Here is a 27,067-nt window from a genome sequence, read left to right on the forward strand (position 1 = left end):
ACACACAGTGATGTTCTTCATAACAAGTCTTTTATAGAAGAAGCAGAGTCAAATCTGTTACAACATAGTGGATTGCATAAGCATATTTAGGGCACATTGTACTCAGCCAAAATTTCTGTACGTTTGGGTGAGAGGATAATTCCACGTGCCATTGTTGATTCATCAGTTGACAGTAGATAAAGGAGGAATTGCTGTTTATAAATTAAGGTTAGGCACAACAGGACTGCTAATTAATAATTAGAAAGCACTTATTAAATGTTTTAACAGTTCAGCCAGCTGTTGCTCTTTCGAATGGGCGGAACAACGCTTTTCCTCCGAGGATCAAACTGAGTCACCCGTTTTCCCCGGAAGAAATAGATGTACCCTAAAAAAAAAAGGAGAAAAGAGATAGGGATAAATGAAAAAAAGGATAACGAATCTCTTTCAGAATAAGTGAGCTGGGCTTGCAAAGGAAATAAAAAAAGAAAGTTATGATTTGATGACTGTATCCAAGTTCGGGCAAAATTGTAAAACTGGAGTAAGTCCAGTCTTAGGGTATGCCTACAATGGTTCTTGCTGTTATTAAATTAATGTAGTGCTCAGGGCCATCTTAAAGGGATCGGCCGCCGTGGCGCAACGATCCCTCGGCACCCCCGGCATGCCGCCTCTCCGCCCGCCTCCCTCCCGCACTGGCCGTCCCTCAGGGGGGGTGGGCGAGCGGGGGATGAGGGGCGTGGCACTGGAGCGGCGCGGGGCTTTGCGCGCCCTTCCCAGCGCTCCAGCTGGGGCTCCGGAGGGCGGCCGGCTTGCAGCCCACCCGTGGGGGCGGGTGCGGGTTGGGGAGGGGGCACCTGGTATGCCGGCGGGCTTGCAGGGGCGCCCCTGGCACGCCGCGCCACCCAGGCCCTATGACGAGACGGCCCTGGTAGTGCTTAATGCCCAAATTGGCAGTTGAGTAAGTATAGGGTTGCCAAAGTGGAAATCATTAAAAATGTCTGGGAAAATCTGGACGTCGGCAGTGATTTTACAAAAAAAAAAAAAAGCTCAACCAACTTTAAAATATGCATCAAAACAAATCCATTAAAACAACAGCAATTAATACATTTTAATAACACAATATATTAAATCCTAGAATATTCTTTAACTCACCTGCTGAGTTCCAGGTGACTCTAATTTCTAAAATTAAAAAGGCACCAATTTATTCCTCTACTTACCATTTTGCTGTATAGCAGCATCAATCTTTTTCCCAATTCCTTTGAAATCTTGGGCTATCGGCCTTGGGTAACCTGTTTCCATGGATTGTCTAATTTCATCATACCTGATCAAAGACAAGCATTGTTACTTGAAGCTAAAACAACCTTTAGCATAGGTTTTATTCACAATTCATGGAAATACGAAACTAAGGAAACTCCTCATTTCTATAAACAAGGCCATCAACTGGATTGATGGAAAGAACCATTAAAAAATGGGTTGACGTACGAAAATAATGTATCGGAAAACATTGTGACTATGAAAATAGGCTATGATTCCCAGCACCCTTAGCAAACTATAGTTCCTGGGATTCTTTGGGGGAATCTATGTGTTTTACATGTGTTTTAAATGTATGGCATGTATGCAGCCTCTATTGCTTCCTCCTGAATACCAGGATATGGTCTCATAGATCGAACCTGCAACCTTGGGTTTCCTCAATGAAAGCGAGAAAAAATATAAATGCAAGTAAATTAATATATAGTGGCCACACTTTAAGAGTGACACATTAGGAAAAGAGAGTTTTCCGTTTGTATTTTTAAGCAGGCCCCAACCTAATTTGTACATCCTGGACTGATATACAGATCTGAATATTGTTATCTTTCATATTTTACCATTTTTCAATACAGTTTCAGCTCAAAAAAATGTACCAAAATGCATAAAAATGCATGTTTTAGGACAAAATGGGGTTAGAAAAGTGTACACTGCAATTCCCATTCCTGCAATTTGTTTTAAATCTATATTTAAATATGTGTGTTATTATTAAATACTTATTTAAATATGCATTTTGCAATAAAATACACATTTAAGTTTGTAGTTGAATGTATTTTTTTGTATGTATGCATTTTTTTAAATTAAAAAAAAATCACTCATTGATGTGGAAATGGGACAGGACAAACTCATGAATAAATGCTGGCAAAATTGACCAGACTGAAAACAGACTTGGAACTTCAGAATAGTCAAGCCATACCTCCAATACTTGTCATTTACAAAGAAATATGTCTTCCCAGATTCTGAATCGCTAAACACAGCATCAATTCTCTTCACAGTTTTTGGGAAGCCCAGCTGGTAGATGCTCTTAGGGTAGCCAGATTCAATGGCATATCCATTTAGAGCCCAATATTTGTTTCCTGGCGGGGAAAAAAGAGGGGTTAACATTCCATGTAATTCAAGAGAAACAGTTTTGTTTAAATAATTTTTTTTAAATAGGGAAACCGTTTTATGTTAGATGCCTCAGGAAGGTTTGATAGAGAATCAGGGTATATAAATATTTTAAGAATGGATGGATGGATGGATGGATGGATGGATGGATGGATGGTTACTGCTGGCTATGCTCATAATAATTGTATCCAAAGTGGCTTGGTATTAAAAGGTGATCTGAAAATCGAGTGCTAAATTACTGCTTTCTCCCTGTGAGAGAGATAGCATGGAATCTTCTGTCCTACTAAGCAGATGTGTCAAATATTAGAGGTTACAACCCACACTCTCCTGCTGTGCTTTTCTGCCTGTGTGGTGGCACCTCAGTAAAACCACTTCTTATTGTTTGTAGCAGAGTTTTCCCCAGAGGCAGAGGACAAGAACCAGAGTCATACTCAAATTCACAGTCAAGAGCTTTATTGCTTGACTGGTTGCACAAGCATTTCTGTTACTATTCTATACAAGCTATTTACATCCCTTCTTTATCTCTCCAGCACAGTATAATCTCAATCCAGTAATTAACAATTCTGACACAGCAAAACTCACACTACAGTATCAGCATATCGTCTTCCTTCCAAACTTGTTGTCAGTGTGTGTGTGTGTGTGCGCGCGCTAGCATAAACTAGTCCCAGCAATTTTGCAAGGAAATCGAAGTTCACCACTCACCTTTAAAAACAACAAAGTTATCAGTTTCATAATTCTCATAGGCGGCTTGTATTCCAGATGGCAGATCTGGCCAGAAGGTAGCGATGAATTCGAGCTGAACACCTGACTGGAAGTGTTTGCGCCATAAATACCTAATTTGAAAACGTAGATGGAAACACATACCGGTAAGTGGCATCTCCAGATTGGGGATGAGAAAGACTCCTGTCTCAAACCCTGGCGACCTAGTCAATGAAGACAATACTGAACTACATGCTCCAGGGCTCCGACTTCAGTCCTGATGCTTTTCTCTGCATTCTATGATTCTGTTTTTGTGACAAAATGAATCCAGACCATTAGCCGGATTTTGTGAGTTGTGGGGTGAAGCCGCCATAGAGTGATCTGTCATCTGTCTGTGTAAGAGAGAGTCACACAACACTGAATTGATCCAACATGACGCATACAACTGAACCGATAGGTATGTGGTGTGTTGGTTTTTAAAATGTCATTTGTTTATGGCTTCTTATGGCTCATTTTGTTGTTACCTCGCCTCAAAATGCAGGGCCAAGAGCCTGAGTGCATGCTTTGGTACAGGCGGGGTTCTGGATGAAGGCATTAGAGATGTAAGTCCTGTTTGGGGATGGAAATTTTGTTCAAATTGGTGTTTTTTAAGAAAGCAACTTACCTGCCCTTAAAGAACAACATTTCTCCACGTAAGGTGGTGACAGCATCGAAAGTGGTGCTGGGGGCACAAGCTTCTGGTGTTTTGGGTCCGCGTACTGGGATATCAGGTTTTCCTAAATGGAAATAAAAATAAAGGAAGCCTCACATCAAGTAGATAATTTAGGCAATCTTAAGCATATGGAAATACAGTCAGTAAGTAATTAAGTAAGTAAGCAAGAAAGCAAGGTGATGTTCAGAGCAGCACAATTCAGTGAAGGTTAAACTAAAAAAAAAAGCCTTTTGCTATAATGCAAATATTTATTTATTTATTGCAAAGCAAGTTTCATTTTGATGCAACAAGGCATATTTCAGATGTGGGCCCAATTTGTCAGAGATCTATGCAAACCCTATTGAAATGAAGAGAACCTACGGCAAAGCACCTCTGAATTGCATTCCATTTGCCTTGAAAGGTGCATCCATATTCCAGTAGGTTGTGGTCCACCCACCCATCTAATAATCAGCTTTATTCATTTATTTAAAATATGTTCGCAACCACCCTTCATCAAAACATCCCAGGGGCGATCTACGGAAGGGTGAATGAAATTAACTCGTGCAACATATAGATCCAATTTTAAACCACCACTGACCAATTTTTTTTGGCAAAATTCAAGGTGTTTTTTTAAACCTCTCACAAAAAAAAAACTATTAAAAAAGAGCACAATTCCAAAACTCAGACGCCTATGTGCCTACAAAAAATCTTCATGCACCACCGAGAAACTTGAAGTGTTGGCAGCAGATGTGCCCAAAGTCATTCCAAAACAAGAGTGGAAAAGGCCTTCTCCTTTGTAGAAGCACAACATCAAGATAGATGGAGCACAACATCAAGACAAGACCTGTCATGGATGCTTTCCCTGAGATTCCTGCATTGGACTAGATGACCCTTGGGTCCCTTCCGACTCTACAATTTTATGATTCTATTATCATTCCCTCTTTTGCAGAGAGAATTATGTCACACTTTCACAAAGGAGAGCAGCAGTGCCTCTCCAGAAGACCAGAAGACCGGGATGGGGAACCTCAGTCCCGAAGGCCAAACACAGCCTTCCAGCCCACTCTTGGGACTTCTCCCACCCCCCCACAAGCTACACCCCATCCAAGCCACCTCCTCTCTCCCTAGACCAGACCCCTCCTCTGACATTGCTTCACAACCTCCTTGAGCAACAGGGACTCACGCTTGCCTAGATGAGAAGATAGAAAGGATCAATTCTACTTCGCCAAGTGGAAATTTAGAGAGGATCAATAGAGAGGATCAATTCTACTTCGCCGTGGAAATTTACATTCTTTCACCTCTGGCCACCAGTGCCATGCTGCCCCACACCCCCCAAGGTTGCCAAGAAGGAAATGTCATCCTTGGAGTGGCAAATGTTCCCCACACTCTCATCTTAAGGTACAGGCAGGCAAAACAAATTCCTTCGTTTCAACTTTATGGTGAATTCTCTTAGCCTTACCATAGAGGCTTTGGATGCCATCGATATCGTCCTGGTTGAGTTGAAATGTGCGGGGGTCCGAGTATGTGTAGGTGGGATACATCAGTGCCCCCTGGTCGGTGGAGTGAGACAGACCCAGCGCATGTCCGATCTCATGGGCAGCGACGATGAACAAGTTGTGGCCTGAAAAGGAGGTCATGGTTTCATTAGGGGGGAAACTGGGAGAAAAAGGGTCGGAATATCGACTGCAGGCATGGAAATAAAATGAGCTGCTTTAACTAGGGGCTGCTGCTGAGAGGATGAGCACAGGTTGTGCATATTAGGGTTGCAGAATGTGACCCAGCCACTGTGGTCTAGTGGCTAGAGCAGTGTTTCCCAACCTTGGGGTCTCCAGCTTTTTTCAGACTACAATTCCCACCATCCTTGACCTGCTAGCTAGGGATGATGGGAGTTGTAGTCCAAAACAGCTGGAGACCCAAGGTTGGGAAACTCTGAGCTAGTGTTGGAGCAGGACCTGGGAGACCAGGGTTCAAATGCCCACTTGGCCAGGAAGCTCACTGATAGGCTGATGGGAGTTGGAATCCTTGGGCCAGTCATTGCGTCTCACCCTAATCCAGGGTCACTTTGGGCATTAAATGAGGGGGGGGGGAAGATTCATGTAAAGTACCTTGAGCTCCTTGGAGAAAAATAAAAGAAGGAAGGAAGGAAGGAAGGAAGGAAGGAAGGAAGGAAGGAAGGAAGGAAGGAAGGAAGGAAAGGCCAAGTTACATTTAACATGTCTGGCTTCCCCAGTGAGGTGGCAAGTGTTCAGGATTGGGCACCACGATGCATAGAGTTGCTTTTTGACCCTTTCCCTGCTCCACAGTCTTGATGAAAATCACTATTTGGCAGAAGAGGGAATCTCCTGCTGCGAACCGCCCTATGATCTTTGGAGGAAGGGCGGTAGACGTATTCAATAAAAAAAATAAAAAAAAATTGTGTTTGGTCGAAAGGAAAATTTGATTGTAGGGCAGTTAACAGGGAGGAGATATTCATCAGAATGCTGGGGGTGAGATGAGGCAAGTGGGGAACTTTAATTTCCAGCATGCCCCAGCGCTAGTCCTGGGAGTTTGTTTTCAGACAGAAGAGAAAGCCATGTCCTGCACACATTACATTCACGAATGCATTTAACATTGTGTGTAATTTAGCCTCAAGTCCTATTGGGATGTGAATAAGTGCAGCTAAGTCCCACTTGCATTTCTTTCAATGGGACTCTCACTGCTGCGGATAGGTAAGTTGCATAGGAGGCATTCATAGAAATGCTTTATGTAGTGAAGAGTTCAGAATGAGGACACACCATGCTCTGGAAGGATATCATCTGTTCTGCCAATCACCTTTGCCTGCCTTTGTGGACCCAGCATCAGCATAAAACAGCTGCTTATAGCCTTGCATCACCTATGCGCTGCGCTGTCTTTTTGTACAGTTCAGTGCTGAGAAAGGAAGTGTTGTAAAATGGTACCTTGTAGCCCCCCTGCAGTCCAGGTTTCATCCTCATCAAAATGGACGTCTCCTCCAATGGCACTCCCTGGCTGAAAGGCATGTGCCAGTGTCCCACCAGGTCCATCAAAAGGAGAATTATCATAGTGGTCTGAATATAAAACAATACATTATTATTATTATTATTATTATTATTATTATTATTATTATTATTAAAACTGGACATATGGTGACTTTGTTCTTGCACTGTACAGTTACCTCCACGTTGAAAAGAGAGCTCTATATCTGCTACTTTATCCTTGACTCTTTCAAATTCCAAGGGTGCTGCCTTGCTCCAAACTTTAAATGCTGCCTCGATTGCCTTCTCCACGTAGAATTCGTGCATATCTGGAGTATAGCCTACAATCCTTTCAAAACAACAACAACAAAAAGGTGCTAGGTCATTCCTTTAGGCCAGTCTTTCCCAAATGTTGGTCTCCATCTGCTAGCTAGGGATGATGGGAGTTGTAGTCCAGAAACAGTTGGAGACCCAAGTTTGGGAAACACTGCTTAGGCAACCAGAATATAGAATGAAACAGTGTGTTGGACAGACAGACCACAATCCCCAGAGGTGGGGGGCTTTCCCCAACCAGGTGCCATCCAGTGGTTTTGGATTACAACTCCCATCACCCCTGATCATGCTGGCTGGTACTGTTGGGAACTGGAGTCCAGCCACATCTGGAGGGCATCATATTGGGGAAGGCTGGTGTAGAGACACATTTGAATATGTCTTTCCATTTGATTTGTACATCAAAAGAAAGCGAAGCAAATACAAATAGCAGCCCAGTGGATGAGTCAAGCAAATGGAGTCTGGTCACACACACACACACACACACACACACTGCAAAGACATGTCTGTTTACTTTGGCCCTAAGACAGGCATGTCTTTGCACCTAATGCGCACACTTTAAAGAAAAAAAGAAAAGATTTATCACCCAAGTCTGCTAATTGCATATACTAGGGACATGCAGTGAACACAAGAATCACCTTGTATCTATACCTGTAGCCTTTGGAAGCATCCCAATCTATTTTCAAATCCACTCTGTGTCATTTAGATTTGACTCATTATTTGGAACCCAGCTTGATCTGTTAATCTGAAGGAGTTTTGTCCCCACTGACTGCAATGATGCATCTAAGAATGGCTGTAACCTCCCCTTGCTTTTCACACAAGTGGATGGAATTTGCAGGCAGCAGAGCCCAAATCTTCCAGATTTGCTGTGTGTGTGAGGCAGGGTACATGCACATCCCTAACACACCCCGCTCTCAATTGCAGTGGTAGTGTGAGTGATTGTGTACTTTCATGCATTCATGTTGGTAAGCCTCATTGCACAGCTCTCACAACCATGGCCATAGGCTATCATCCTAATACGTGTGCTGCAATGGTTCTATGAGAAACCAGGTCTTGCTGAGCCCAGTGAAATCTATAACCTCAGGCATGCTGAACTCTGCATAGAACAGTAGGCAGAAAGTCTTAAGTATATTAATAGGATTTGCTCCCGAGCAAGTACACTGCGGACTAGAGCATTTCCTTATTGAAGCCTCCCACTCCTAAGGGAAACTCACAAACCTTTACCTGTATGTGATGTTCTTTCTGTCCCATTTGGGCTCCCCTGGGTTGAGGGTGAATTGCTCCACATCAGGGACGCCACACCGGTCCCTTTTCATCATTGCTATTGTTTCGGCATCAATCTTCCCAGTCACTCGCAGCCCGTGAAATTTCTGCATTTTCTTGAGCTTTTCTGTTACAGCGACATCATCATCCATATTGATTGTGGCCACGGCTTCACCTTCAGGGCTGTAGAATTTACTTAAATAGGACTGGGAGGGAGGGGGGAGAGAAAAGGAGGGAAGGAGGGAGGGATGGAGAGAGATGCTTTTAGACTCTTTGTGTTTCCAATGTGAGATAAAAACCATGAGATAGTGGAAGTAATATTCAGCAGCCAATTCAGTCAGGTTCTAGATGTGGAATGGGAGCGGCACACAATCTTGGTCTTTTATGCAGACAACAGAATGTTTCCTGATATCGCTGGCACATTTTCCTTCCTACCATTTAAGCCCAGAGACTTATTTTTTAAATGCACAGTAAAAATCCAGGCCAGCTAAATAGGTATGGCATAGCCCTCTTAGAATCAACCAATACCTGACTTTCCCAAGTAGTATGTCGATGATGGGAGTGTCAGATGCTGTGTAGTGTACTCTCTCATGGGGCGTGTGTGTGTGTGTGTGTGTGTGTGTGTGTGCACACTCTACTATTGTGGGTGCTGCAGATCCACCCAAGTAGGTGACAAATCACTGCCAGTGGTCCTTCTGCTGCTGACAACCAATGGCAAGACCCCCAAATCCCGATGTCTATGTCAAAGTGCAAGTAGATAAATAGGTACCGCTCTGGCGGGAAGGTGAAAGGCGTTTCTGCGCACTGCTCTGGTTCATCAGAAGTGGCTTAGTCATGCTGGCCACATGACCCAGAAGCTGTACACTGGCTCCCTCGGCCACTAAAGCGAGATGAGTGCCGCAACCCCAGAGTCGTTCGCGACTGTACCTAATGGTCAGGGGCCCCTTTACCTTTATCATAAGCATTAGGGGAGGGTTGGATATAAGGGTAAAATGCCCCCATCACTGGAGGAATGTAAGGTGGCAATCTGTCAGGGATGCTGTTGTTGCATCTGGCACTCCAGATTGAGCAGGGGTGGTCTAGATGACTGTCAAGGTCCCCTTCCAGCTCTACGATTCCATGCACACATAGAGGAAACTATGTGCATATTGTCCTGAAAGCCTTAGAAGAAGGGCTAGATTCGAACATAAATAAAACAGAGCCCTCCCTTTTGAATTAGTCCTGGCACGACAACAAGAAGCAATAGCACAGAAAAGTGTGTTTTTGCTCAATGAAACTTTCGAAGTGAATATTTACCTTAACAAGCCTGGTGTTCTCATCTTCGTTGCCTCGATCCAGTAAAGCAGCAAAAGTGGAAGATATAATGATGAGCAGCAGGAATGGAAGAACAAATAGATTCTTCATCCTTGCAGCCATGGTGGTGTCTTCCTTGCCTGTAGAGTAAATTGTTTCCCTTTGTTTGTTTGTATTATTAGCGGGATCTCCCCGATTTATATAGCAGTTCACAACTTCCCTCCGCTCTGACTCATCGTCTGCTACAACATCCTCTGATTAGCAACCGGAGAAAGGCTCATCATTGAGCAATGGTACCATCATGACTGTTTTCACAATGCCTTAGACCGGGTAATTTAAAAGAAAATAAAAAAGAAAAGGGAAGATGTTTTGCTCAGTGTCAGAACATGCTGTGATGATCAGATATTTGTATTTCATTTTACTCCTCATTTTTCCGGCCAAGGTCATTTCGCCTCTTTCTGCATCAGTTTGCATTTTATATATATATATATATAAAGTCACCACAGATATTTCACTGCATTTTAGCCCACATTTTTCCTAATATGGTTCCTACCATAATGCACGCTTGCACGTTATGTTCATTGCAGGTGCATATCACACTTCCCCATGGACAATGCATTTTTGTGTACATTTTCATTGTTGGAGAAACTGCAATGAAAAATTCGGATGAGTGCAGATTTAAAAAAAACTAAAAACCCAGTTGCATTTCAGTTTCAGGAGACATTAATTAGATAAGTTTGCATTAAATTCCCCATCTCCCATAGGAAAGTTTCATTTTTTTTTTTTATAAGAATTTATTGACCTTTTTCTTATAACAACATATACCCACACCCACACCTACAATTAAACAAATACAAAACAAATACATTGGTAAAACAAATACAAACAGTGTCAAGTTTTCTTGTTGCATCTTTTCTTTAAAAAAGAAAATTTCTATTTCCATATCTTGACCATTGACTTCCCCTGCCCTTTCTCCTTCGAGTTCATATCCTTAATCTATTTTATAACCATTTCTCCTAAAATTCAAATTTAATTATATAGTTACACACAATTATATATTCAACATTTAACTAACAATGCATCATCGTAGCAATATCTCATCATAATTCTTCTTCCATTAAAATCTTCACCAATCATTTATATCATATCTATCTCTTCTATCCTTTAAACTGCTGCTAATAACATAGTAACTCAAAATATCTCCTTTCATATTCAAACAAAAAATAAAACAGAAAGATTGTTGACAGTATTCACCCTCCGATTTCAAAATTCCATGACAGGCTGCTTCAAATTTTACTTAGTGTTTCACCCCACACCCCCTCTGTCCATTATTCTTCTCCTGGTGGCATCAACACTGAATTTCCCTGTGGCTTCCCTCTCCAAACGTCCACAGATCCAGGCACAGTCCAAAACTCTCCTTGCCACGAGCTCCAGGATGTCCATCTCGTCGTCTCTCAGCTTCTCCGGTTCTTTGTAGCATTCCTTTTCTTCTTGTAAAAACCATAATTCTCTGTCCCTGGCCCCCGAGCTCACACCTCGGGGACTGGATATAACAAATCTTACCATCGCCTTGGGACTGCCACCCCCAAAAGGCGAGTTTCTTCTCCGAAGTAGCTCACTCATTTCTCTCCATCTTCCCAGACATCCTCTCAGCTCTTTGGCAAGACTTTCTTCCAAAGTATTAAAAGTTTTAAAAGCCTCCTCTGTGGGCAATTGGTTCTCTTTCAGACCCCCACACAAGACTTTGACTTTCCTGTACAGCAGTTCCACCTTCAAAGCAGTGAGCCTCTGTTCGTCCGTTAATCCAGAGTTCAGTACCAGTTCAAGGACGAAGCCCAGCATACTGGTAGAGGGGGAGGAAGTGGGTATCAAATTTCTACTCCTGCCTCTCTGTTCATCGCCATTTTCCTAAACTGGAGCGCAGATACCGCAACTTTAAATGGAGATATTTTCCACTAATTTACTTCCCAAGAAAAAAGTTTGCCAGTCTCATGTATCAATTTTAAGCACATTGTAGCAGTCCTGTAGCAGCAGTTGCTCAAATTGGTTAGCTTCTTTAACTCGAAGGGAAGAAGGCAGGCTGCCTTTCTCCTTCCCCCCGGATCGTTCCAAAAGCTCGATTTCTGGTCAAATTAGTTACTCACGACCACCGGGTTCCTTGGGCTCCATTCTTCAAAGGTAGAACTAAGACGCTCACCGCGGGCTTTGTCGCCGCATTTGCATCCCGGTTGGGGCATATCCCCGTAAGCCCGGCTCCGTTGTCCCTTCACCCCCACTCCCCCTTTACAGGGGGGGCAAGGGAAGGGTTCGGAGCCTCCGTGGGCGCAGCCGGGGAGCCCAGGGTGCGGGACGCTCTTCCCGCACCCCAACCGGAGCCCCGCTTTGCGGTTGCGGGGCTCCTAACCCCCGGGATGGATCGGGCGCCTCGCAGCCGAAGCAGCCCCGACCACCCGCTATGGCGTCGCCAGCCGGAAGTCCCCTCCCATAGGAAAGTTTCATGATAGGAACTGGCGTGCCTCACCTCTCATCTTTGACATAGGGCCGGCACACAGATGAGGCAAGGTGAAGCAGCTGCCTCAGGCGGCAGGCTCCATAGGGGCAGCCAATCCAGCCTCCAAGGAATGCTTTGCCTGGTGCTCCTGCTGCCGCTGTGGTAGCAGCGATGGCTTTGGTGCACTCCTTGGAGGTTGGATATGCTGCTTGCTCAGCAGCCCCACCAATGCCACATCTACAGAGGCCTCTTGGTGAATAGGAGGTGCTTTGACCAGAGGACACCGGGTGGGAAGAACAGAAACTCACCCGGGGCTGAGTGGGGATGCGGTCAGCAGTCCCGAACAACAGCAGCAGGACCAGCGTGGCAACCAAGTCCAGTGGCGGGGTGGTAGCAGGGTCAGGTTAACAGTCCGTGGGTCTAGCTGGGTAGTCAGAGATCAGGAACACGCCAGGGGTCCATCCGTGAAGCAGGGTCAAAGTCCAGTCCAAGGTCCAGGAGTCCAACGGGGGTCAGTCCGGCAAGGAGCAAGGCAGGAAGCAGGGCAAGGTACAGGTTGGGGTCCGGTACAAGGACACAGGCAGGCACATGTTAGCAACTGTGTTGCTCACGCCACTTGGGGCTGGGGCTGGCCCGAAGCATAGGGCAGCCCCGATCCTCTGGTGACTCGCCTCTCCTTCTGGCCTGGAGGCGAGCACTCCTCCTGCAGGAACTTAGTTCCCTGAGCTTCTCTGCCCTGAGCCTCCGCAGCTCAGGAGAGGCTGGTGGGTTACCAGAACCAGGGGCAGCCTCAGCTTCCTCTGACGGGGCTGAGAGTGCGGCACCTGCAGGCAATGGGTCCTCCATCCCATCAGGAGCCAGAGCAGACTCCACTGGTGCCTGCACCTGAGGACCCAGCACAGGTGAGGACCCTTCAGACTCGAGCCCTGGCCCCGGCTCAGCTGGTTATGGAGGCGGGGACTCCTGTGCAGGCTGGGCTCCCTCAGGTTCAGCATCCGAGTCCGAATCCCAGGCCATCACAATGCTGCTGGTCTAATCCCTAGGGAGGAGGTCTTGTGGGGCCCTTTCCCCTCCACAACAGCCTTTGATTCCCACTGCAACCATCTGGTAAAGCTGATTTGATTCCACCCCTTGTTCCTGATGTGGATCTTCATTCATCCCTTCTTCCTTGCGGACCCCCACATCATTTTGTGGGTTGCCTCAGGTGTCAAAATGTCCTGGGCGAGCCCTGCTTTAACATGCTTGCTTTCTACATGCACAGAAAGCATGAAGCATTAATGCATATGATCTGGCTGCAACTGCTGCTGTGCCGAGGCATCCTTCACGATATTCCCTCCCCCTGCATACAACAGTATTCAGTAAGCAAGTGGGCTATTTTGAAGTTTCCCCCATCACTTTTCTATTCCTTAAAAGAAACCTTGTAAATATATACAAGATGCTTGGCATTCTCCTAAGTCTTCAGATGCCTCCTTTGTGTGGGGTTGTGCAATTTAGCCTACATAAGCAACGCCAACATGGTCAAAGAGCAGAACTAAAGGGGATGTTTAACAAGATTGGGACAAGCAGTGGAATGTGGCTGTAGGGAGATATTCTAAGGGGCACTTTAAGGACACGACTTACAACTGTTCTGTTTTTCATTCTAGTATAAAAATATACGTATGAGAGAAGATAAGAACACCACCCCCTTTAAAATATTGGGCTGTATCCAATGCTAATCCTACTTGGAGTACATAGAAACGGAAAGAACTCTACAAACAAAGGAATAGATGTACTGGCAAAATGAGTGACAAAGGATGGATGTTTTTCACTCTTTCAACACATATGAGGTGACTGTGATTAGCCTCACTCTGGGTTTTACTTAGGCGTGGGACGACTGGCAGAGTGGGGTCCAGAGAGTTGTGAGGAGGCACAGTTGCATCTCCCTTGTTGGATTCTCTTGTGGGGTGGCATTTTCTGCAAGATCTTGTGAGAGGAGGGAGGCGTGAGGCCTTTAAAATGCCTCGTCCACGTGGCATCCCAACCGTCCGTCCTCCCCTCAGTGTTAGAGCCTCACTGGGCTATTGGTAGCCAGAGCTGGAAAATATTTTTCTCTCCCAACCTTAATTGGTCCCTTAGTCCCAATTGGTTCAGCTTTTTCTGGCAGAGTTCTTGAGCTTTTTTGGGGTGGGGGGTGGGCAAAACTGCTTCCAACACTGCCTTCAGACTGCCTCTCACTATGCAGTCACGAGACCGTGTTTATACATTCCACACAGATTGTTGGAATCACGGGGAATGGATGTTGCTGTACCTGCTTCCTGTTATTATTCTTTCTTCTTCGGACTTTTCTTTACTCTGCCTTTTAGTTAGTAATAAAAGTAGATTGTAGCACATATCGCTGCCTTATTCTGCTTTTAATTGACTCTGCAAGATGTCGGAGAATGTGCCTGGTGTCTATAGCAAGGCATGGGTCATTAAACGTTGGGACACTGCTTTGGAACTGCCTGATGGGAGAGAGGCTGAAAACGTTCCTGCGTTATGCCTGGGGGATCGTCTTCTTCCCCCTCCGACCCAACAGTGTCCTTGAAATTCCTTTAGGCAGGTTTGTAAAGGCCCCCCAAGGGACCTGAGGGAAGGATTGACCATAGCATGCCCTAAGCTTGGGTTAGGGCTCTTGTATAGCTTGGATCTCTCCCCCTGATCACCCAGCGAGACCCTGGACACCTGACTTGCACCATGCCAATACTCAACACTGCCTGATTTCCATGAAAGGGGTTTTGGGCACTTCTGAACTCTGGCGGAGGGCCATTCCATCAGCAAGGGTGTGTGGATTGTGAAACAGGATCCTTGCCCCGTTGCCATGCCAGCCCTGCTTTCCACTGAAGACAATAAAGATTTGGCCTGAGTCTTAGCCAACACAGGACCACAGATTGCACCTGCCTGGGCAATGGAGCCTGGTGTGAAAGTAATAATAAAAGAAGCAGACACTGTCCTGTCACCAGTAATTAAAAAAAAATACTTTCTTGAATAGGCAGATCTGAACTAGTTTCAACACAGAAAATTACAAATGCGTGTTCTAGCACTTGGGTGTTATTCCGCCGAAATGTCTGAAAACGTGGGTGAGCAAACCATGCCATGCGTCATCTTTGAACACCCAAGAAAACTTGAGGAGTAATATTAATTGGAAGTTTTATCAGTCCAGACAGTTGTTGCACCACCCTAAACAATTATTTCATTGCAAGAGTCACAGTGGATCACTGTGGAGGAAATAAGATGTATCCTTGTAATAGAAAAAGACTTAAATGAAAGGAAGTGGGGAGAGTTTCTTCCAGCAAATTGCATTTGGACAGCCAAGCCAAGCCAAGCCACTGCTGTGCAGATGTAGTTGTTAGGAAGATTATAAAGATGAAAAGTTACCTCACCAGTACATTTACCAATTAAAGGTGAAGCTGTAGAAACATGTTTGGTTTTAAACTGGTTTGTTCTTAGGATATGTATTTGTTATTCCACCCCATTCATTTCAGTGCAAGATGGCAGGGAGAGTTCCCAGATTTGTTTCGGGTCCAAATCTGGTGATTCAGAGCTGCCCTGACCTAGGAGCAGGGCCTTTTTTCAACCGGAATTTGCCAGATCCCAGTTCTGGCACCTCTCAGGTGGGCGCCATTGCCATTCTAAGAGAATGGGGGAGTTGTTTATGGTGAGTTCAGGCAACTCCCCCCCCCCCCAAGGAAAATAGCATTGCCCAGGAATGACGCAACTTGGATGTGGGCCCCAAACTGAACCAGGGACCTTCCACAGTGTCTAATTAAGATTTTACATGTCTCTTTCTCTGAATGCAAGTTTAATCAGGGTTTCCTACTCTCCCTGCCCTTGCCACCTGACCGCCCCCTTTTGACATCTCTGGATCTCTCCAGGTGGACCTGATCTGACCTGCTGCAACCTATTCTGGATGAATCTTGGGTTGACCTGACATGACCCAATTCTTTTCAAGATTCAGCCAGAGCAGTTGCACGGTCCTAATCTTTAGCACGCAACAGGTTTATGTCATGTATCTGTTGTCGGCAGGAAAAGCATTCTACGTGGTGAGTTCTGCTGCATCAAGGGCCATGCCACTGCTGGGTGAACATCAGCAATGGAAGGTACCATTATTAATTGTTATATATTTATTTATACCCCACTTTTCCCCTGACAGGAACTCAAGGTGGCATACTGATAAAATAGGAACAGCTAAGAACAATCATTAAAAATACAATTAAACATTAATAGAATTAAAACTGTATATAAATATGAAAGATCTATAAAGAAATACCGTTCAGAGGGCCTCATCCAATGACCTCAGTGACCAGACTGGGACTGGGCTATATGGGGGCTAGGAGGTTAGTGAGGTTGACCAAGTTGGCCTTCTTGCAACCCTAAAAAGTTGCTGTTTCAGCATTGTTTCCCACCCCCAAATCAGCCTTCTTCCCCAAAATACGGCAGTGATGTCACCTCTCAGGCAATCAGATTCCATGGCAGATATGAGCTCATTCTGCATAGCCTCATTTGGTATTGAGGAGGAAACATTGAGAACACGTGGGAAAGAAGTGTCTAGAAGCCACCTACTGTCCATACCACATTAAGTTGCAGGTCTCACTTGTGTTTTCAAATGCCATAGTGGCTGGTGTTGCAGGAAAAAGCCACGGAGCCACTCACCCAAAAGCATAATCACTGCAGCTTCCTTGGTTGGCGCCAGATTGTCCAGAGAACCCAAAACTTGCTATCCCCTTGCCTTGCCTCCAGGTAAACTGGGGTAATAATCCTGAATAGCACCATGATTTAAGAGAATGGGAAGAAAGCGTAATAATTCCAATATATAAAAAGGGCTGCCAAAAAAAAATTATTTGTGTGTGTGTGAGTTTAAAAAAAGATCAGTCATTTTTCTTAGAAATAGCAACTAAACTTTATCCAGTTGGTTTCTGTTAGTTAGATTGGCTGAATATCAGCTGAAGAGGAAGCTAGTTTCCAAAAAGGAAAAAAATGCATTGTAAGACAATTTTTCAATAAATGTCCTTTGAGATACACACACACACACACACACACACACACACACACACACACACACAATTAGCCAACTAGTTTTTGTGGCATTTATAGGCCTGACATCTCATTGCCTTTAATCTCAAGTATAATTTTGGATTCTTTTATTTTTTCCGATGCAATTCTTGATAGGTAGCTTTTGTTCTATGTTGATATCCTGTATGCCAGAGATGGGGAATCTGTGGTCCACCAGACATTGCCATCAGCCGTCAGCCCCCACTTTCATTGCCAGTGGTGGCTAGAGCTGATGGGAGACCACAGCACCTGGAGGGCAGCATGTTGGCTTCCCCCTGTTTTATTTTAAGGACTCTTCTCCTGTTTCTGCCGTGAAGAACACCAGCTGCAACGCAGGCATGTGTCCACAAGCGAAGGTGGGAGGGAATTTCAATTCAGTTCTCATTTAAAAGAGCACTCATCCAGCGACCTGCGAAGTGGACCTTTTAACTAGAGTAGGCAAAAATCTATGAAGAGTTACAGGAGGCATTGCATAGCCATCTACTCCAGCCCCCTGAATGATGATGGAAATCCAGATCTAGAGCATCTTCTAGTGCAGCCTCTCCTTGAAAACCCTTAATGAGGGAAGTCCATCAGCCTTCTAGGTTGGGGTGGGGAAGAACTTCGATTCAGTTTGCATTTTAAGGCAAATCTATCAAATTTGCACTTTCCAAAACAACACACACAAACTGAAACACAGCCATCCTTTGAAATTTGCACTTATCTGAATTTTGCAATGTAGTTCTCCAGCCAAATAACATGTACCACTGTGCTTGGGTGCATAAAAAGGAAGGTATTGGTGGAAATAACATCTAAAATGCACTGTACTATGTGAAATATGGTAGCTTGTGAAATTGTGTATATATTTTTTCCAAAACTGTGTATAAATATGTCTTTATTAGGTACAATTAAGGTATTAAGATGCTGGTTAATTTTTACAAAGTTGTTTGTTTTTTGTAAAGCAGATTGCTGCTGGAATGCGGATAACTGAATTTAAGATTGGAAAAAATGAGAAGAAAACTGAGAGAACTTGAATTGACAGATCCTTCCATTCCTATCACCAATTATTCTTCTTTTACCAGTTAAAACTATGGAAATGAGTGTAATACTGCTATTCCCTCCGTTTAAAAAGCCCCTCCATGGAAGCAATAATTGCTGATCATGAAATCGAGAGGCATGGTTGTTAGAGTATAATGAGACAGCTGAAATGTTGCTTGGTGCAGGAAATTAGACAGTTGGAAAACTAATGAAAGACAGATATCTTGGCAAAGACAGCTTTCAGGATTTGGGGAGCATTCAAGCAACATTTGCCTTTTACAAAATAGCACCATCTTTTTTGGGGGGGGGATCACACCCAGAAATTATATCCCCACAGATTGATGCCTCCTTTATTTAGAAAACTGTTTGCGTGGCTGTTTTTCCAGACAACTTTTTGCTCCGTTCCAAGAAGTAGAGTTGCTTTCGCGGAATACATCCTTCCATGAGCCCAACTTTCCTCCAAGTTAGAGAATGAAAAGTTGGGCTCAAAACCTGACTTGGAAAAGCTTGTCACCTACAAATATAGTTTGTAGAAATAAGTATGTAAATTTAATTGCTTTCCTATGTCATGAAGACCATTCAACATATGCCGATGTGGGGATCTTCATTTTCCCAGATCTGATCTATGGCAAATAATATGTGTGTGTGTGTGTGTGTGTGTGTGTGTGTGTGTGTGTAGTCTTGGTACACTGCTTAGAAGCTTTTGGGTTGGTTTTTTTTAAACCCAATCATGTGGTATATGAAATTGTGTATAAATAAATATTCATATTTTAACTCTGCCTTTCTGCTAGACTGGTGACTAGGAGTGGCCGCCGAGACCATATAACACCAGTCCTGAAGACCTACATTGGCTCCCAGTATGTTTCTGAGCACAGTTCCAAGTGTTGGTGCTGACCTTTAAAGCCCTAAATGGCCTCGGCCCAGTATACCTGAAGGAACATCTCCACCTCCATCGTTCTGCCCGGACACTGAGGTCCAGAGCCGAGGGCCTTCTGGCAGTTCCCTCGCTGTGAGAAGTGAGGTTATAGGGAACCAGGCAGAGGGCCTTCTCAGTAGTGATGCCCGACCTGTGGAACGCCCTCCCACAAACAACTATCTGACTTTTAGAAGGCATCTGAAGGCAGCCCTGTTTATGGAAGTTTTTAATGTTTGATTCTATTTTAAATATTCTGTTGGGAGCTGCCCAGAGTGACTGGGGAAACCCAGCCAGATGGGCTGGGTATAAATAATAAATTAGTATTAGTATTAGTAGAAACAAAATTTTAAAAAAAGATTCCTTCTAGTAGCACCTTAGAGACCAACTAAGTTTGTTATTGGTATGAGCTTTTGTGTGCACGCACACTTCTTCAGATACCACATGAAAGCTCATACCAATAACAAACTTAGTTGGTCTCTAAGGTGCTACTGGAAGGAATCTTTTTTTATTTTGTTTTGACTATGCCAAACCAACATGGCTACCTACTGGTAACTATTAGTATTAGTATTAGTATCATCATCACTAGTGAGTTCAGGATCTGCCCTGTTTATCCTCAAAACCACCCTGTGGAGTAGGTAGGTCAGACTGAAAGATAGTGACAGGTCCCAAATCAGCAGTAGACTTTGGGTACATCTAAACTGTTGGTATTTTGCGGGATTCAGGCACGTACTAGGAAATTTTGGTTTGGATCAAGACATTCTGTGCCATCACAAATCCACTTTTTTTTCAAAAAAAGCAACAGACATTTTGTGGTTAGGCAAGAGATGGGGCAATGCATTGAAAAGTGTGGGAAGCAGCAGTGATTAACAGGAAATGTACCAACACCCTCAAGTAATTCAGGATGCATGTTCATTGCCACATAAGGTCCCTGCAAAAGCAATCAGAGCAAATGCTCAGTGAAGTCTGGATATAACCTTACCTCTGCATAAGTTTTGTGTAAGCAAATCAGGGTGAATGTTCAATTGATTGGTTATCTGCAGGAGCCCTTTGTGGCTGAAGGGAGATTTGAACCTAGGTCACCCAGGGAACAGCATCCCCATTACTGGACCACACAAGGACTATACTAACTCCGCTTCCTCCAGACTTCATGCGATAACAATCATCAGTCATTAAAACCATAAATGGGGGTGACAAATTTCTAAGAGTATCCTGATTTATTTCATCACTTTTCCTCTGAGCAATAACGAGAGGAAAGGATGCCTGAGAACAGCCATGACAACCTTGTGTTTAAATTTCTGGGAACAAGCAGAAGTAGATCATTACGTATGTTCACATCATGGCCTTGCATACCCTCCATTTCCCCAAAAAGCTCTTTAAATCCCCTCTTCGTTCAGTGACACTTTATGAATCAATAAAAATAGGTCTACGTGCACTGGAACACATCCCGCTGTTGCTCTCTGACTCAGCAAAATATCCCCCCCCCAACTATATGCAAGGGAGGGAGAGAGAACTTTGTAAAACCCAGGGGCCAATTTTCCTCCTGTGCAACCTTCTTGGGGCCACATGCCAGTAGAGCAGGGTTTCCCAAACGTGGGTCTCCAGCTGGTTTTGGACTTCAATTCCCATAATCCCTGACCCCTGGTCCAGCTAGCTAGGGATGGTGGGAGTTGTAGTCCAACAACAGCTAGAGACCCAAGTTCGGGAAAGCCTGCAGTAGAGACAAAAGTGAGCAGAGCAAAGATTGTAAATTCACATAGCCCTTTCGATCCTCCATCCATGCAAGCGAGAGACTTGAGCAGAGCTCGTTAGCAAATACCGGCCAGGGAGAAATGCTCATGGCAGGTGCCAAGTGAGGGGTGTGGCCTGAGGAGAGGGTGTGCCTTTGGTTGAGCTCCAAGAGACAGATAGAGCATACCCCTCAAGTGTTTCGTTTTAAGCCAAAAGTGGCTGGAGCAACCCAGTCAGATGAGTGCCATATACAGTGGTGCCCCGCTAGACGAATGCCTCGCAAGACGGAAAACTCGCTAGACAAAGGCATTCGTCTAGTGGAAGGCTGCCCCGCAAGACGAATTTGTCTATGGGGCTGCCTCGCAAGACTCGTCTTTTTTTTTTCGTCTAGCGAAAGCGCGGCTGTCATTGCCGCTTTGCTAGACGAAAAACCCGCTAGAGGAAAATTTTCGCAGAACGAATTATTTTCGTCTAGTGGGGCACCACTGTAAATACATGATGATAATGATGATGATGATGACGACACCCCAGAATTACAGAAGCTTCCGACTGGATCCTGGGATGTCCTGTTTTGGCTCCCACAAGAGCATGCCCCACAAAGATACCTGGTGTTGTTGTTTTTTTGGGGGGGTGCACTCTCTCACAAGTTTCCTAGCTCTGGCAGGAGTGCTATATTCTACTTTAACCCTACACTGCATTCCTCTTTTGCACAAGTTTTGCCATGATTCTTCATACCAGTTGCTAGGAATGGCAGGCAGGGAGAGTCCTGTTCTGCTCAGGTCCTGCTTGCAGGCTTCCCATGGGCACGTGGGCCAGCTCCTACGTATGTTCCTATCTTCTTCTTTAGTGATCACTCGTAGCCGAGTAAGATGGTCTTTCATAAACACGATTTTAGCAGTTACTCCATAAATGACTGTGGAGGCCAATTCTAGATCCACACATCCTTCCACAGTGGGGACATAGGTTTCCGGGTGGGAGTTGATCACTGTGAGAGCTTGCCAAGCGTGCCTTCCTCTTAGTACATTTCTCCGTTTTGTCCTGAGTCCGAGCGTCTTCAAAGTCCATGACACCTTTTGTAGAGGCTGTTCTCCAACTGGAGCACTCACAGGCCAGTGTTTCCCACTTGTCAGTGTTTATACTACATTATACTCCTTCATGGATTACTGTCTTGTCGTGGCGAAGGAGCTTGAATAACTCAGGGAAGCTATGAGCTATGCCATGCAGGGCCACCCAAGATGAACAGGTCATAGCGGAGAGTTTAGGCTCAATGTGAGCCCCCTGGAGAAGAAACTGGCAAGCCACTCCAGTATCCCTGCCAAGAAAACTCCATGGACAAAGACAACAGGCATATAAAAGTTATGACGCTGGAAGATGAGCCCCTCAGGTCGGAAGGCATCCAACATGCTACTGAGGAAGAGTGGGGGACAAGTACAAGTAGATTCAGAGCTCATTTTTTACGACATCCAGCTCACCAAGGTTCATGGTTCTTGGCATGGAATCCAGCACATGGTGGGAGGGAAATCCTGAGGAAGGAGGGGGAAGGGGAGCAACTCTGCCCTAATGGTTAAGGCTTCATAAATCATGGCTTATGAAGTCTTGAATCACCATCCGAACCCGGCCAATGTATAAGCCCTTCGTGCTTTTGGAAAGCATGAACAGACAGCACGGGACGGATGAACTGAAATATGTGCTATTTATCTTTGTAGGCATTAACACATCATTGTGACATATCCCAGACTTGTGGGGAAGTCTGGTGCCAGCGTCCATTGGAAAGATCGGTTCAGGCTGAGGCTGGATTTTAAAAGATAGCAAAATGTGAGAAGCTGAAGCATTCATTATTGGGTAAGGCATTGTAGGATGATGAGCTTTTCTCCAAAGCAGCTGCTGCTGGGAGCAGACAATAGGATTGCTTTTCATTTCTAGAGACACATTTGGCTGACTATGGTTCAACACAAAAGGCTGGGCTAGGTAGACTCTTGGTCTGATTCAGGCAAGGGCAAACCTTATTTTCTCATGGGCACAAGAAGAGCAGAGACAAGAAGTCTTCACTCACTAAGATGAGCATCATTTCTACATCCCAGTGCAAATCCTGCCACACAGCTAAATGTGCTTCATAATGCACCATCACAAGGAAAGCTAGAGGTTTACATTGGAATGTGCACCTTCATATCTTTGGCCTGATCCAGCTCCTTGGAAGAAAGCTAGCATAGAAATGTAATAATCATGTGTGAGCGTCAGCCCATAGTTAAACTACGGAACTCACTTCCATAGGTGTCAATGATGCCAACCAACTTGAACGACAAATCAGACGCTAGGCCTGTTGGCGGACCAACTCTTCATTACAAAGATGTCTGCAAATGTGGCGTGAAGGCTGGCAACACCAACCATGTGGGAATCCCTTGCAGGTGACCACAGTGCCTGGAGACAGACAGTCAGGTTGTGTGTCCACAGCAGTGACCAGAAGAGGAATGACCACTGAGAGAAGCGCAGTGAGAAGAAAGGCCATGGTGCACCTGCATCAGCACAACCGAACGCCTTCATCTGCCCCAGCTGCAACAAAACATTTCTCTCCCGCATTGGTCTCTCCAGCCACAGCAGGCACAGCAACCTTCCCACAATTTGACTTCAGCCGCAAAGCTGCACTCCTGTATTGTCTCCTGAGACAGACGGATGCCAACCATGCAGACCAGGCTATCAAAGGCCACTAGCCATGATGGCTATGCTCTGCCTTCACAGTTGGAGGCAGTGATGTTGGCATCCATCAGTCTCAGGCTTCTGAATACCAGTTGTTGGAAAGTGCAGGAGGGGAGATGGCTCTTGTGCTTAAGTCCTGCTTGCAGGTTTCCCACAGGCATCTGGTTGGCCACCATGAGAACAGGATGCTGGTCTAGATGGGCATGATCCGGGAGGGTTTTTCTTTTGCGCTCTCTCTCTCTCTCTCTCTCTCTCTCTCTCTCTCTCTTAAAGAAAAGGGTTATTTGATATAATTTGTTGTATTAAACCTTGGGTACCTTTGTGCAAAGAAATGATTCATTATGTTTCCAAACAAATCACACCAATGATTCTATTTTTAGGAAAATGATTAATTGGGTAATTTCTTTTTTAAAACAAGGCACTATTGTTTTTGATGTTCTTAAGAGTAGTCACACCTTTACAATGAGACAGTATTGCCCATGGGCAAAGAATACACCACTGAGTTATTATACAAACTGTTGTCAACATAATTAATCTGCTGTAGTCAGGGAAAAAAACAACACCTGACCATCTTCTGACATGTTACACACCGTGTCTTGCATCAGTCACTTGCATCCAGTCATGGCACCATTAACTGAAAGAAGCTGGATTGCTTGCATATACTGTGGTACAGTGCACAATTAGTGAGAATAGCCTCTACAAAGGCATCATGGATTTTGAAGTAGCACAAATTCAAGATGAACGGGAATAACGAGCTAAGAGGAAGGCACATTTGGAAAATCCTCACTGTGATCAACTCCCACCCAGAAACCTATGTCCTCACTGTGGAAGGTTGTGCGGATCCAGAATTGGCCTCCATAGTCATCTTCCGACAAACTACTAAGAGAGAGAGAGAGAGAGAGAGAGAGAGAGAGAGAGAGAGAGAGAGAGAGAGAGACTGAAATCCACAATTTCATTATATTAGGGGAATTTGCTTTGCAAAAATATGAATGTTAGGAGAAATTCACATAAAATGAATTTTCATGGGGACTTGCCTTTTTAAAATTTGCAAACTGATGTGGAAACACGGACAATAAAAGTTACAATTGGAATAATGAGAACCGGAGAGAACCTGAAATTGTCAGACCCATTTCTTTTTGGGGGGAATGGATTTTGTGTCATTGGCAAACAAAAGTGGTTACTATGTATGCCTTGTTTTTGTTTGTTTGTTTTTAGCATGCTGGGGCCCAATCACAGATAAATCAAAAGTCCAGATTTCTCCATTGTTTCTATGGCCATCTTTCATTTCTACCCTTGGGGAAAGAAAAATGGAGGACTGAAGAACCGGAAGTTGGGCAAACTGGATGAGTCGATAATTCAAGGACCAAACTAAGTCTCTACCATGTGTTCTTCACATGAAAAGGTTCCATGCATGTAATTAGAAATGGGGCCATGTTCGTGGCTCTTCCTCCATCACTGCATGATACCATTGGTACGTCCCTTGATCCCCGTGCATTACAGGAATGCACCTACACAAGACATGGTAATTACACTTAGGCACTCCTTGTGATCAGACCCTGCAGGGTCAAGGGTCACGAGAGTGTGCACTACCTAGGAACTTTGACCTTTTCCTAAGAATGCGAGGAGAGCCCTGCTGAATGAGACCCAAGGCCCAAGTGTGAGAAACGAACTCATTATCCATACTTCAACCCACTTCGCGGCTATGTGAATCAGAGAAATGACAGGACGCAATCTGTTCTTGAGACTTTGAGGAAATAATCTTCTCATCAAAAGCTGCTCCGAGAAACAGTCAAAACATACAGTGAAATAGCCTTTTCGTAAACCACGAATTTCCTCTTTCTCTCATGAGCAGATTTTGATGGGACATGCTATGGAGGAGACGATATGTAGCCATCTGTTTCTGAAACGTTGAGGAAATAACGTTGTCGCCCTCCTGAAATAATCTCAAAACAAATCTCTTATTTATTTAAAGCATTCATGTCACACACAATAACCAAGCAGATGAAAATATCTAATAGAAGACAGGGAATCAGAGATTACCTTAAAAGTGGCTAAATTCTGGGCTGCTGCTATAAAACCAAGGAGACAAGCTCTGAATGAATCTAGTGGCCAATGTCTTAACATGCACATTTTAATTTAGTGGTTAAGGTTTTAATATATATATATATACTGTACATATACAGTGGTACCTTGGGTTACATACGCTTCAGGTTACATACGCTGCTAACACAGAAATAACACTTCAGGTTAAGAACTTTGCTTCAGAATAAGAACAGAAATCGTGCTCTGGCGGCGCAGCGGCAGCGGGAGGCCCAATTAGCTAAAGTGGTGCTTCAGGTTAAGAACAGTTTCAGGTTAAGAACGGACCTCTGGAACAAATTAAGCACATAAGCAGAGGTACCACTGTATATCTTTCTATGCTGCAAGATTGTGTTGCAAGGACTCATTTCATTACACCCTTTCTTTTCGTAGGCAGCCTTGACCAACAGCATCATTCTGTATCAATTGATAAAGGTCTCTGACTCCCAATAATCAGCTCCTTGTAAGCTATGAAATGCTACTTTTATTGATCTCTTTCTGTGCAAGAAGCCATTTTGCAGCGGCTTCTGTCCTGCCAAAGTAACAGACGTGCCTGCTGTGTCTTTTCATTTCAAAAACCAAAAAAAATGTCGAAATGAGAGGAAAGCACATAGACACTTGCTGTGATTGGAACCCTGCAGGGTTAGGGCTCGCCCTCCAAGATTCTGCATGAAAATCCTATGCTTTTAGAATGAAATGTCCCCAGAGGTTCTGGGTGCGTGGATTGCCTTTGCACTTTGACTTTCTCATCCGAAGCTCAAGTCTGAGAAATAAACTAATCAACTCATATTTGAAGAAAAGTGACAGCTATGTGAATCAGAGAAATGGCAGGATGCAATCGGTGCCTGAGACTTTGAAGAAATGATTTCGTAATCGAAAGCTGCCTTCAGGAAGAGTCTCCTCAAAACAAATAGTGAAATAGCTTTTCGTAAACCACAAATTTCCTCTTTCTCTCATGAGAAATAATGGGACATAGCAACGGGGAAGATATGGTTAAATTTGTTTCTGATACCAGACATTTAAAACACTCCTAGACCGCTAGCAGTCATGGATTCCTCCAAATAATCATGGGAGCTGTAGTTCGTTAAGAGTGCTGACTGCGCAGAGTTACAATTCCCAGGAGCCTTAGCAAACTACAGTTCCCATATAGAAGGTAACCAAGCCAATAATAAAATATGCATTTAATTGTCAGCACAAACAAACACAACTGACGTATGGAAAGTTCTGCTTGGTATAATGTTTTGTGGCTCTGGCAGTATGTTGGTATTAAACTTTGCTTATTAAGGAAGAAGAATTATTTACTGGATTACTTCTACTGCGGAAGTGGTCATTTCATCTAACTTAAAATTGTTAGATGAAGTGAAGATACCCTTCTACATTATATGTTCTAGCTTTTCACCCAAGTTTATTGGGTCTGAAATAATTTGTTTATGAATATGGGG

General features: G+C 44.3%; 1 protein-coding gene across 1 annotated transcript; it reads right to left on the reverse strand.

Moving 5' to 3' along the window:
• Positions 1-9,811, reverse strand: LOC117045281 (interstitial collagenase-like). Its single transcript, XM_033146191.1, has 10 exons — positions 9,637-9,811; positions 8,302-8,546; positions 6,948-7,096; positions 6,712-6,840; positions 5,235-5,396; positions 3,752-3,863; positions 3,091-3,221; positions 2,198-2,357; positions 1,194-1,297; positions 1-364 (listed from the first exon to the last, which is right to left on the reverse strand). The coding sequence occupies exons 1-10, from the start codon at positions 9,754-9,756 to the stop codon at positions 261-263; spliced, it is 1,416 nt and encodes a 471-aa protein (XP_033002082.1). The 5' UTR covers positions 9,757-9,811; the 3' UTR covers positions 1-260.
• Positions 9,812-27,067: the final 17,256 nt, after the last annotated feature.

This window comes from Lacerta agilis, chromosome 4 (genome assembly GCF_009819535.1).
Source record: "Lacerta agilis isolate rLacAgi1 chromosome 4, rLacAgi1.pri, whole genome shotgun sequence".
Lineage (NCBI taxonomy): Eukaryota > Metazoa > Chordata > Lepidosauria > Squamata > Lacertidae > Lacerta > Lacerta agilis.

Coding starts and splice junctions, on each gene's coding strand:
- LOC117045281 (XM_033146191.1), bottom strand. CDS start 9,756: ATGGCTGCAAGGATGAAGAATCTATTTGTTCTTCCATTCCTGCTGCTC. Junction 7,097..8,301: donor AGAAAGAACATCACATACAG/GTAAAGGTTTGT, acceptor TTGTTTTGAAAG/GATTGTAGGCTATACTCCAG. Junction 1,298..2,197: donor GTAAATGACAAGTATTGGAG/GTATGGCTTGAC, acceptor GTCTTTGATCAG/GTATGATGAAATTAGACAAT.